Source organism: Trachurus japonicus, chromosome 22 (assembly GCF_045865225.1).
Source record: "Trachurus japonicus isolate A0001 chromosome 22, Traja_1.0".
NCBI lineage: Eukaryota > Metazoa > Chordata > Actinopteri > Carangiformes > Carangidae > Trachurus > Trachurus japonicus.
The window spans coordinates 2,613,983-2,625,239 of NC_140928.1; the positions used below are offsets into that span (position 1 = coordinate 2,613,983).

The following is an 11,257-nucleotide window of genomic DNA, read 5'->3' on the forward strand; positions in this document are numbered from 1 at the left end:
ACAAAGAGCTGCGTTATGTTTCTCACATTAATATAGTACATTAAGTCAAAATTATTGTTTAAAATGTTAATCATGATTGTTCTTTGTGGCCCAAATTGACATCAATGTACAGATGTTTCTGTACGTCACTAAATCATCTTCATATGTAATTTAAGACAGATGGAGATTTTTTGTTTCTGTTCATGTTCACACATTCATGATTTTTCTTTTTTCTCTCCAGAAAATCCAAAATGTAAAAGTGGACATGAAGATGACACAGGAGTCAGCCTTCATCCTGAGGAGAAGATTTTTTTCTTTAAAGATGTTGCCTGTTGTAAACAAATGTTTTATTGTAGTAATTAATATTTTATTAGCTTAGGTTTTTACTGCCATTAATTGGCATTTTATGACAAAAATATGAATATTTTATATCTTATAGAACATAAAGGAAAAGTTAAAGTTGCAAACCTGCTTACATTTGTTCCAAAATGTTAAGGTTTGTAAAATATAAATACTCTGTTTTCTTACTGAGCCAGTGTTATGATGTTGCTTTTTACTCACTGCAGGAAATAGCTGAATGTTTAAAACTGGACTTCTGTGATGGCTTTATTATTTTATAATGTTTTATATAAAAAGAAACTCTTTAAAAGAAACTGTTGACTTGGTCCATCTCTTTCTTATGTGACATTTAGTTCAGACCTAAAGTTTCTGTTTTTCTGATTTTATCTTGGGCCTGTTTGCTGTGGACACATTGTTTTCTAAAACTCAAAATTATAAAATATTGAACAGAAAAATACAAAATAATCTGTTATATAAAAGTCAAGTACAAATATTCACCACTGGGTCTGACAGGGGTAAGTACAGTGCTTTTATTGTTTATACACAGTATACAGGTTTCATTTACTACAATATAGTTACATTATTATGGCACATTCATTTTGTCAATGTTCAGACAAGCAGTAGATTAATTATAGCCATTTTAACCACATTTTATTTTATATATTGCATTAATTTCTCACTTTCTCACCCTGCAGGACAGTGGCTGCGGATCATGGTGAGTTCAAAGACCCACGGTTATGTGTGTTTTAGGTAAATAATCATATATTTCAATTTATTCACAAATAATGACTTACGGTGAAATACATTATGATTTATTACAAAATATAGAAATAAAACCCAGTGAGAAGTCAAAGAGAAATAAAGAGTGTTCGTAATAATGAGACAGCAGGAGGACAGGTGCAGTTTAACAGGTTCAATTCAAGACATAAACAACATTATAAATATGATCATCCTCTTTATCTCTAACTGCTCTGCTCCACTGTCACTGACACCTTCACTGGTAACAGCTTCAATGGGCGGCAGGTATCATAAGTGTAAATGTATGGAAACATCTTCTCAGTGAAAGTGTGTGTGAAGGTGTGTATGTGTGCGTTAGTATCAGGATCAGAGAACGACAGTTTTCCTCCGTTCAAGTCCAGATTCACTCTGATCCTCTGGAGCTTCTTCTGCTCTGGGAGATAAATGTTATGACGTGATGGTGAACGAGTTGAGTATTTACCTAGATAGAACCATATTCCCCAAAATCCAGACTTTATCTCGTCTCCCTTCGTCTGCACAGACTCTGTTACCACACCCAGTCTCCAGCTTCTATTGTCTCCAACCTCGACATCCCAGCTGTGAGTCCCTGAGTTAAAACCCTCAGAGCCCAGGACAGAGCAGATATAATCAATCCTCTCTGGATTGTCAGGAAGCTGCTGTTTGACTCCTGGTCTCACACTGGTCAGATCTTTAGACAGGATGAGTCTTGGATTAGCAGTGTTTGGGTCCAGAACCACAGGACTGTAGGAGACTATGTCCTTCATCTTGTTCCAGATGTTGAAGGTCAGGTTGCCCAGGTGTTTGGCCTGGTCTATCAGAGCTCCTGAGTCCAGCTGTGGATCCTCCAGCAGGGGGCGCTGCTGGACTCTTTCCACTGCAGCCTTGTAGTTGAGCAGGAATGAGACGTCTTCAGCTCTCAGCTCGTCCTCTGTGGCTCTGACTGTGTGTGAAAGAGCTGCTATCTCTCTGCTCAGAGCCTCCATCTTCTCCTTCATCCTCTGACTCTTCTGCTCCTCTTCCTCCCTCAGTGCAGCCATCCTGGCCTCCTCTTCCTCTTCTAGAAACTGGTGAAGCTTCTTAAACTGCTCCTTAATCTGCCTCTCTGTGTGTCGGGCCTGGACCTTAATGTGTTCTGCTGTTTGATCAAACTCCACTTGAACTTCTTCAAAAACATTTAACTTCTCCTTTAAGGGCTCCAGAGTTTCCTCAAGTTCCTTCTTGAGTTGTGAAGCAGCTTCATCGATGGGTCTGATTCTGTGGTTGTTGTGTTTTTCTGAATCTCTGCAGATGAGACACACTGGCTGCTGATGGTCCATACAGAAGAGTTTGAGTTTCTCAGAGTGCAGATTGCAGAGATCCTCTGAAGATCTCTGCTCTCTCTGCTGTAAGAAGCTCTCACACAGGTTCTTTATCACCAGACTAACAGGTGGTTCAACCACTGAAGATCTTCTCTTACAAACTGGACACAGTTGATCTTGTTTCTGTCTCCACCAGCTCTTCAGACAGTCTTTACAGAAGCTGTGGCTGCAGGACAGAACAACAGGATCTCTGAAGACCTCCGTACAGACCGGACAGCAGAGATCCTCCTCTAATCTGGAAGCCATTTAGTCTGAGAGTGAAGCTGAAAACACAGCAGACAGGAAGTAGAGTCAGTCATGGCTCCCCTCCATCCTCTACAGACTTGACTGAAGTTTACTGTGACTCTGAGTCCAGGTTTTAGTCAAACTCACCTTCAGTGTGTGGAGTGTCAGCAGGTTGAAGCAGCAGTGTTGTAGCTGGACTCACTCACAGGAAGTTGTTAGTTTGGTCTGAAGCTGAATCTGATCGTCTCTTCTTCAGTCTGCGTCTCTGGGACTGACAACGCCTAAATAAAGTTGTTCCTGGGACTTTGCCCTTATTGTTAATAACTTACCTGGTTTATCTCAGGTGAGTCAGGTGAGTGGGTGGAGCTTGATCAATCATAAAACAGCTTGAGTTTCATTGCAGACCTTTGTTTCATTGCTGTTGATGCAGCAGTTCTGTTTTTAGTTCTGTTTGCTGAGACTGACTGGTAATCTATCAGTTGTAGTTTAAAATCTTTGTTGTGCTTGATGTGAGGATGCTTTACCTGTGTATGGTTTCTGATGTTTACACACTGTTATCATGTGTTTCGGAAACCACACAGGTAACTGCAAGTGTATAATCCAAATAAAGGTTATTGGGACCAGCCAGAGTTCTGACCAGATTCTCCACAGAGATTCGTACTCTCTAACCTCCCTACAATCCATTACTGTTTTTTTTCTCACTCCTTGCGTTGACATTTATCTCATTTTTCTTGTTTGAACTGTTGCCCTATTCCTGATTTCTTACCTTTTTGCATATTTCTCACACTTAAATGTTTAAGATCATCAAACAAATTTCAATATTAGACAAAGATAACCTAAGTGTGCAGTTTTTAAATAATGATTTCATTTATTAAGGCAAAGAGCTATGCAAAGCCACCTGGCCCTTTGTGAAAAAGTAATTGCCCTCCTTGTTCAATCATGAACTAACTGTGATGAACCAAGTGTTTTGGAAAGCTGAGTTCAATTTCACTGTCCACACCCAGGCCTGATCACTGCCAGACCTGTTGAATCAAGAAATCACTTCAATAGAACCTGTTTGAGTGAAGTGAAGGAGGCTGAGAGATCTCAAAAAGCAACACATCATGCTGCAATCCAAAGAGATTCAAGAAAAGATGGAAAAACAAAGTCACTAACATCTGGAAAGTGTTGCGAAGCCATTTCTAAAACTTTGAGACTCCAGTGAACCACAGTGAGAACTTTTATCCACTAATGGATGACCCCAACAGCATTTGACCCTGAGGTCACAAACTGATGGCTGGACATGCTCCTTCAAGATTTTCTGGTAGAGAGCAGCATTCATGGTTCCATCAGTTACTGCAAGTCGTCCAGGTCCTGAAGCAGCAAAACAGCCCCCGACCATCACCCTATCGGCACCCTCATATTGGTAAGATGCTCCTTTTATGAAATGCTGTATTAGTTTCAAACCAGATTGGATGGACACCTTCCAAAGAGTTCAACTTATGTCTTGTCAGTTCACAGAATATTTTCGGAAAAGTCACGGGGATCATCAAGATGTTTTGTTTTTTTGTTTTTTGGCAAAAATGAGACAAGCCTTTGTGATCTTTTTGGTCAGCAGTGGTTTTCACCTTGGATGCTGTTTTTGTCCTGTCTCTTTCTTATTGTTTCCTGCAGGTCTTTAGAAGATATTCTGGGTCCTTTTGTGACCTCCTGGATGAATTGTTGCTGCGCTCTTGGAGTATTTTAGTAGGGTGGCATCTTAGGAATGTTTTCACCACTGTTCCAAGTTTTCTCCATTTGTGGATAAAGTGCTCTAACCCCTGGTTCACTCACTCAGCGCTGTCTAGAAGTTGCTACTTTGTGTTTGATTCCTGTCTCTTTGCCCGCTGTGTGGGTGTCCTTTTACTATTCTGTCCTCACTCTTGCATAGCCGGACAAGGCTAGACAGATAGTGAACAAAAACTCAGGCAAAGCGTCTTCCTAGTATGTGGTTTTTACTGTTGTTGTTTCTGTAAAACTGAACTATACAGACCAAATCAATATATTTTGCATACAGTACATAAACATACTTAAAATAATGACAGTGTACACATGTACAAAAAACACTCATTAAATTCTTGTAAACAATACTCATGGACAAATCTACTCTGAGGCTGAAATGTAAAAAGAACACTGCAGGCTGCTAGCTGTTGTACTGAACAACATAGAGAAGGGAAAAAACAAAACTTAAGGAAAACAAAACTTAAATCACTACCAAAGGTCACCAGTAGGTGGCTACAAAGGTCAGGGATCAGCACAGTGGCATCTTAGGAAGGTTTTCACCACTGTTCCAAGCTTTCTCCATTTATGGATAAAGGCTCTAACCCGTGGTTCACTGGAGTCCCAAAGTTTTAGAAATGGCTTTGCAACACTTTCAAGACGGATAGATGCCAGTGACTTTGTTTGTCCATCTTTTCTTGAATCTCTTTAGATTGTAGTATGATGTGTTGCTTTTTGAGATCTCTCAGCCAACTTCACTTCACTCAGACGGGTTCTATTGACGTGAAGTTAGAAATCAAGAGGGGGGGCAAATACTTTTCACAACACTGTATGAACAGACGTCAGTGTAGTGTCTACACTACACTGTATCAGATCAGTTGTGTGTAGCTAACAGCCTCTGTAGCCTGATTCAAACACATCTGAGCTCATGACCACAACATGTTCAGTTTGCATGTAGTTCATAAACATGACAGACAGACAGGTAGACAGGTGTTTGCAGTGTGTGTAGCTTCAGGTCATTCTGCAGCTCAGCTCTCTGTGTCCTGTGTCGCCCCCTGCTGGATGAACCCTGACACTACACTACACTAAAATACACTACACCACACCACGTGCAGAGACACAAATATGCTACAAACTCAGGAAATAAACTTAATCAGTTTGACACATGAGCTGCAGAAACTCACAATCTCATCCTCTCCATGTTCACTGTACTTTCTACTGTCTGTATTTGTATTAGTGTAACTGTCAAACAGAAAAGCAGCCATGACTGAGTCAGAACAAGATTTTATTGTTCTGATAAAAAACAGGAATATATGCACATTGAGCTTTTTATGATGAACTGACATGTTTACACTGAAATCAGCTGTTTGATTTCTAGCTAGTCATTGACCATCAGTTTGTTGCTCTTCATAATTTTACACAAAATCAGCATAACACAAGATTAATTACATAAAATGAGCCATCATACAAACTACAGAAGAAGAAGAACAAGGAAATAAAAACCAGTGAGAAGAGCTGAAGAGTGTTTGTAATAATGAGGCAGCAGGAGGACAGGTGCAGTTTAACAGGTTCAATTCACGACTTTTCCCTTTAAGGTACATTGTGTAGGAATTCCTCCCATCTAGCGTTTCGGTTGTATATCACAGTCATATTTTTCATGCTGCATTAATGTGAAATTGGGCAGACGGCAGACGGATGACAGCCGGCATAAACAAGCCTCTATGTAAACAAGTGGTCCGTCAGCACGAGGCAAAACAATACACGTGACACTATGTTGTCATGTCGATGTCGTATTGTTTACCTGATCCACGTTTTACCGTCTTTCTCTGGACTTCTGTGACTAAAATGACATCTGGTTTGTTAGCGGCGGCCGTCTGCCCGACTGCAGGTGAATGCAGCATCAGTGTAACGCTCCATTCCTCCTCACTGCGTTACCACGGTGACTTTTCACAGACGCCACCTCGACCTGAGCCGACAGCTCCGGTGTCTCCGCTGAGTTTCCGTGGTTTCCTACCGTCACGCTGCCACTGAACGTAAAAACATGGCGACACCACATGGCAGCAGCACCGAGCTTACCCGCTCCATGGAGATATGAATGATATGAACGGCTCATTCAGAGCTGAAAGGAACACTTCACTTTGTTGATGGGGGGTTTACTGCTTAATGAAAAACAGACTGAAGAACCAAATAATCGATTTTCGTGAAGAGATAACAGGAGAAGTTACACAATGTCCCTTTAAGAAATAAACATTATAAATATGATCATCCTCTTTATCTCTTACTGCTCTTCTTCACTGTCACTGTAACCTCCACTGGTAACAGCTTCACTGGAAGGAGATCACCAATGTAAATGAATGGAAACATCTTCTCAGTGAAAGTGTGTGTGAAGGTGTGTATGTGTGTGTTAGTGTCAGAATTGAAGAATGACAGTTTTCCTCTGTTCAAGTTGAGATTCACTCTGATCCTCTGGAGCTTCTTCTGGGCTGGGAGATAAGTGGCTGAACCTGATTGTGAACATGTTAAGTATTTACCATCAGACAACAATATCATCCATAATCCAGACAGTATCTTGTCTCCCTTCCTCTCCACAGACTCTGTTAACACACCCAGTCCCCACCCAGCACTGTCTCCAACCTCGACATCCCAGCTGTGAGTCCCTGAGTTAAAACCCTCAGAGCCCAGGACAGACGAGAAGTAATCAGTCCTCTCTGGATTGTCAGGAAGCTGCTGTTTGTCTCCTCGTCTCCCACTGGTCAGATCTTCAGACAGGATGAGTCCTGGATGACCAGTGTTTGGGTCCAGAACCACAGGACTGTAGGAGACCATGTCCTTCATCTTGTTCCAGATGTTGAAGGTCAGGTTGCCCAGGTGTTTGGCCTGGTCTATCAGAGCTCCTGAGTCCAGCTGTGGATCCTCCAGCAGGGGGCGCTGCTGGACTCTTTCCACTGCAGCCTTGTAGTTGAGCAGGAATGAGACATCTTCAGCTCTCAGCTCGTCCTCTGTGGCTCTGACTGTGTGTGAAAGAGCTGCTATCTCTCTGCTCAGAGCCTCCATCTTCTCCTTCATCCTCTGACTCTTCTGCTCCTCTTCCTCCCTCAGTGCAGCCATCCTGGCCTCCTCTTCCTCTTCTAGAAACTGGTGAAGCTTCTTAAACTGCTCCTTAATCTGCCTCTCTGTGTGTCGGGCCTGGACCTTAATGTGTTCTGCTGTTTGATCAAACTTCACTTGAACTTCTTCAAAACCCTTTAACTTCTTCTTTAAGGACTCCAGAGTTTCCTCAAGTTCCTTCTTGAGTTGTGAAGCAGCTTCATCGATGGGTCTGATTCTGTGGTTGGTGTGTGTTTGTGAATCTCTGCAGATGAGACACACTGGCTGCTGATGGTCCAGACAGAAGAGTTTGAGTTTCTCAGAGTGCAGACTGCAGAGAGCCTCTGAAGATCTCTGCTCTCTCTGCTGTAAGAAGCTCTCACACAGGTTCTTCAACACCAGGTTACGAGGTGCCTCATCTCTTGAAGATCTTCTCTTGCAAACTGGACACAGTTGATCTTGTTTCTCTCTCCACCAGCTCTTCAGACAGTCTTTACAGAAGCTGTGGCTGCAGGACAGAAGAACAGGATCTCTGAAGACCTCGGTACAGACCGAACAGCAGAGATCCTCCTCTGATCTGGAAGCCATTTAGTCTGTGAGTGAAGCTGAAAACACAGCAGACAGGAAGTAGAGTCAGTCATGGCTCCCCTCCCTCCTCTACAGACTTGACTGAAGTTTACTGTGACTCTGAGTCCAGGTTTTAGTCAAACTCACCTTCAGTGTGTGGAGTGTCAGCAGGTTGAAGCAGCAGGTGAGTCTCAGGTGAGGGGGCGGAGCTTTGACAAACATGTAAAACAGGTTGCTTTCATCCCAAGCTTTGGTAAAAACACAGCAGCTCTGCTCTGACCCTTAGCGTAAATAGAATATTGTTTAGTCAGAAACATATCATGTAACATAGAAAATTATAGAGGTCAAAGAGGGAAACACTCAAGGAAAGTAAAAGGACATAACATTTTCAGGATAGGGTTAACTCTCGCCCTAGTTATCTTCCTCACTGGTGAAACATTTGTTTCTCTTGTTTTTGACATTTGTCTTTTTTTTTCCTGTTGCAATTTTTTCAGAATTTACGAACGAATGTCAATGTTGATGTCAGTGTCTACAGACTGAATCAGGCTACAGAGGCTGTTAGCTACACAGAGCTGATCTGGTCAGAGAGATCTAGAAATCTGGGTTCATAATCAGACCTGGATTTAGATTTAGATCTTGAAAATCAGTCAGTGACATTGTTACATGTCTCTTAATACATTTTGAATGAACATAATATAACTGTTGTTACTGTTTGTTGAGTACTTAGTCTTTACATAGCTGTGGCTGCAGGACTTGACTGAAGTTTACTGAGACTCTGAGTCCAGGTTTTAGTCAAACTCACCTTCAGTGTGTGGAGTGTCAGCAGGTTGAAGCAGCAGTGTTGTAGCTGGACTCACTCACAGGAAGTTGTTAGTTTGGTCTGAAGCTGAATCTGATCGTCTTTTCTTCAGTCTGCGTCTTGAAGAACAAACATTTCCTTGTTTTGCTCAGGTGAATCAGGTGAGGGGGCGGAGTTTCATCAATGTCTCTGGGACTGACCAATAAAGTATAAAGGACTTTGTCCTCATGTTAATGATTTACCAGGTTTATATCTGGTGATTTAGGTATGGTGTTGATTCAACCTACAACAGGAGGTTTTTTGCTGCTTTTAATTGAGAAAAAATAGCCTATAAACGTGCTCTCAATACAATAAATTCATACTGCTTCATCCAAAGAACCTAATGAACCTGATTTCTGTGACAAAAGCAACAAAAATCTTCTGATGGAAGATTAGAGACATGGAACTGAGAATCCAGAACCAAACAAACATCAGTATATGAAATGACTTGGTCACCTGTTCTTCACCAGTTCTGCTTTTCATCCACTAGGTGTCTCTGTAGCTCCACTCTAATAAAAACCCACCTCACCTGCTCTCTAAGAGTCAGTCTGGTAAACTAACATTACAAACCCCCCCACTACCTCGCCTCCACCCCCATATAAACAGCTGTTAAAGTGAGCAGTACTGTGGACCAGACTTTATGCAAAAGAAATGGCTGACATATTGTTAAAGCAGAAAGAAAACACTTTAAGGCAGCCTCACCTGGTTGAACCTATGTGCAACAAAGTGTCTGCTGTGTATCTATGTGACTCCGTCTGAAGGTCTTCATGTTTAGTGATTTTAATTGACCAGTGCAGCGCTAACGAACATCAGACTGAGTTTAGGTCCCGTCAGTCATTAGCCAGGAAGATCTGAAGATCTGAAGATCTGCCTTTTTAATGAACGCCTCTGATTTCTCTTCATGACCTCTCAACATCGTCGGCCACCACAGCGACCTGTTCAGCCTTTACTTAGAATGAATCATCTTTTGGCTTTAGATTGGTCTATATGTGACAGTTGAGGTTCCTGTCACTATGCCTCCAATTGATCATGCGCCCTGGCTACTTGGCCAAGGGGATGTCCCTTTGGCCAAGTGGTTAGTGCGCATGACTCTTACCCGGGAGTCTGGGTTTCGAAGCCCGCCTGGGCCCTCTTCACCTTGCCACATATAGTAAAAACAGTTTAGACAGTTTGACATCTGACAAGGTGAACCTGGAGTATACAAGTTAGACTCACGGTTGTTTATCACTCTTATAATGTCACCAAATTAAAGACAGAGTTCAGGTTGTTGTTAGATGTGTAGTTGTGTGAGGTGCTTGCAGAAGATTCAGATCTGATTCATGTAGACAAGCAGCAGAAATATTTTATTAGGCTATATACTGTATTTTCAACCACTGAACTCCTGTATTCCTACGCACAACTTAAAGTCAGAATCTGTAGGTTTGTTCGTTGCAGTTTTGTAAACACAGCGTTCAAGAAAAGACCCATGGACTGACCCATGTTCAGCTGCTGTTCACATTGAACCCTTCTCCACTTTGGCCTTCAAAGTTCTCCTTTGAATCTTTGTTACTACCACCAAGATCGAGACTGGACTGGAGAAGAAAAGGAAATAAAGTCAGAGGGAAGCGTATTGCAAGCCATTTTAACATTTAAAAGCCAGACTGGATGTGTTGCATGTAGCTGTAATTCAGTTTTGCCGAGTCAAAAAGAACATTTGAGATATCCACAACTACATTCTTCCTAGGACAAATTACGTCACTTTTGTCATTCATGTGTATGGGGTTTGTCATTACAGATATCTACAATTCAGTTGCCGATATCCGCTATGTGAATTATGGATATCTGTATCTGTATTATGACTATTCCTAATTCCAGTTAGAGATATCTACAACGTCATTTTGACTCGTCATAATTCCAGTTCAAGACATCTTTAATTCACCGCAATTAAAGATATCTACATGTCCCTTTTCAGATATCTTAAATTAAGTTTTGACTAGTCAAAATGACGTTGAAGATATCTCAAACTGGAATTCGTACTAGTCGTAATTCAGTTACAGATATCCGTAATTCACATAGCGGATATCTGCAACTGAATTGTAGATATCTGTAATGACAAACCCTATACGCATGAATGGCAACAGTGACGTAATTGTCCTAGGAAGAATGTGGTTGCGGATATCTGAAATGTTCTTTTTGACGAAGCAAAAACTGAATTACAAATGTCTTGAATGAAAAATCCAACGATTCAAAATGTAATTAGCCTACGCCAATTCAGAAAGACGTTGTTGATATCTACAATGTTGATTTCGGATAGTTAAACTTAACTTTTAAATGTTAAATCCACTTGCCATAGAAGTGCTGGAGCATCGGGCCCTCCTATTTGTTGCAG

General features: G+C 41.5%; 2 protein-coding genes across 3 annotated transcripts in view; both read right to left on the reverse strand.

The window, feature by feature from the left end:
* The window catches only part of LOC146963225 (nuclear factor 7, ovary-like), a 59,709-nt gene extending 56,788 nt beyond the window's left edge, over positions 1-2,921 (reverse strand). Inside the window, exon 1 of the mRNA XM_085767687.1 lies at positions 2,808-2,921. The gene's annotated coding sequence lies outside the window, so the exon portion shown is untranslated. The remainder of the gene's footprint in view (positions 1-2,807) is intronic.
* Positions 1,281-8,971, reverse strand: LOC146963229 (E3 ubiquitin-protein ligase TRIM35-like). 2 transcript variants are annotated; one of them, XM_085767680.1, is made up of 3 exons: positions 8,854-8,961; positions 7,032-8,089; positions 1,281-1,640 (listed from the first exon to the last, which is right to left on the reverse strand). In XM_085767680.1, exons 2-3 carry the CDS (start codon positions 8,070-8,072, stop codon positions 1,281-1,283), a joined length of 1,401 nt encoding a protein of 466 aa, XP_085623806.1. In that variant the 5' UTR covers positions 8,073-8,089; positions 8,854-8,961. The 2 variants fall into 2 exon arrangements, with proteins under 2 accessions (XP_085623806.1, XP_085623805.1); XM_085767679.1 differs by lacking the exon at positions 1,281-1,640 and having other exon boundaries at positions 6,656-8,089; positions 8,854-8,971.
* Positions 8,972-11,257: the final 2,286 nt, after the last annotated feature.

Bases quoted from the DNA above. Each gene is read 5' to 3' on its own strand.
- LOC146963229 (XM_085767679.1), bottom strand. From the start codon at position 8,072: ATGGCTTCCAGATCAGAGGAGGATCTCTGCTGTTCGGTCTGTACCGAG.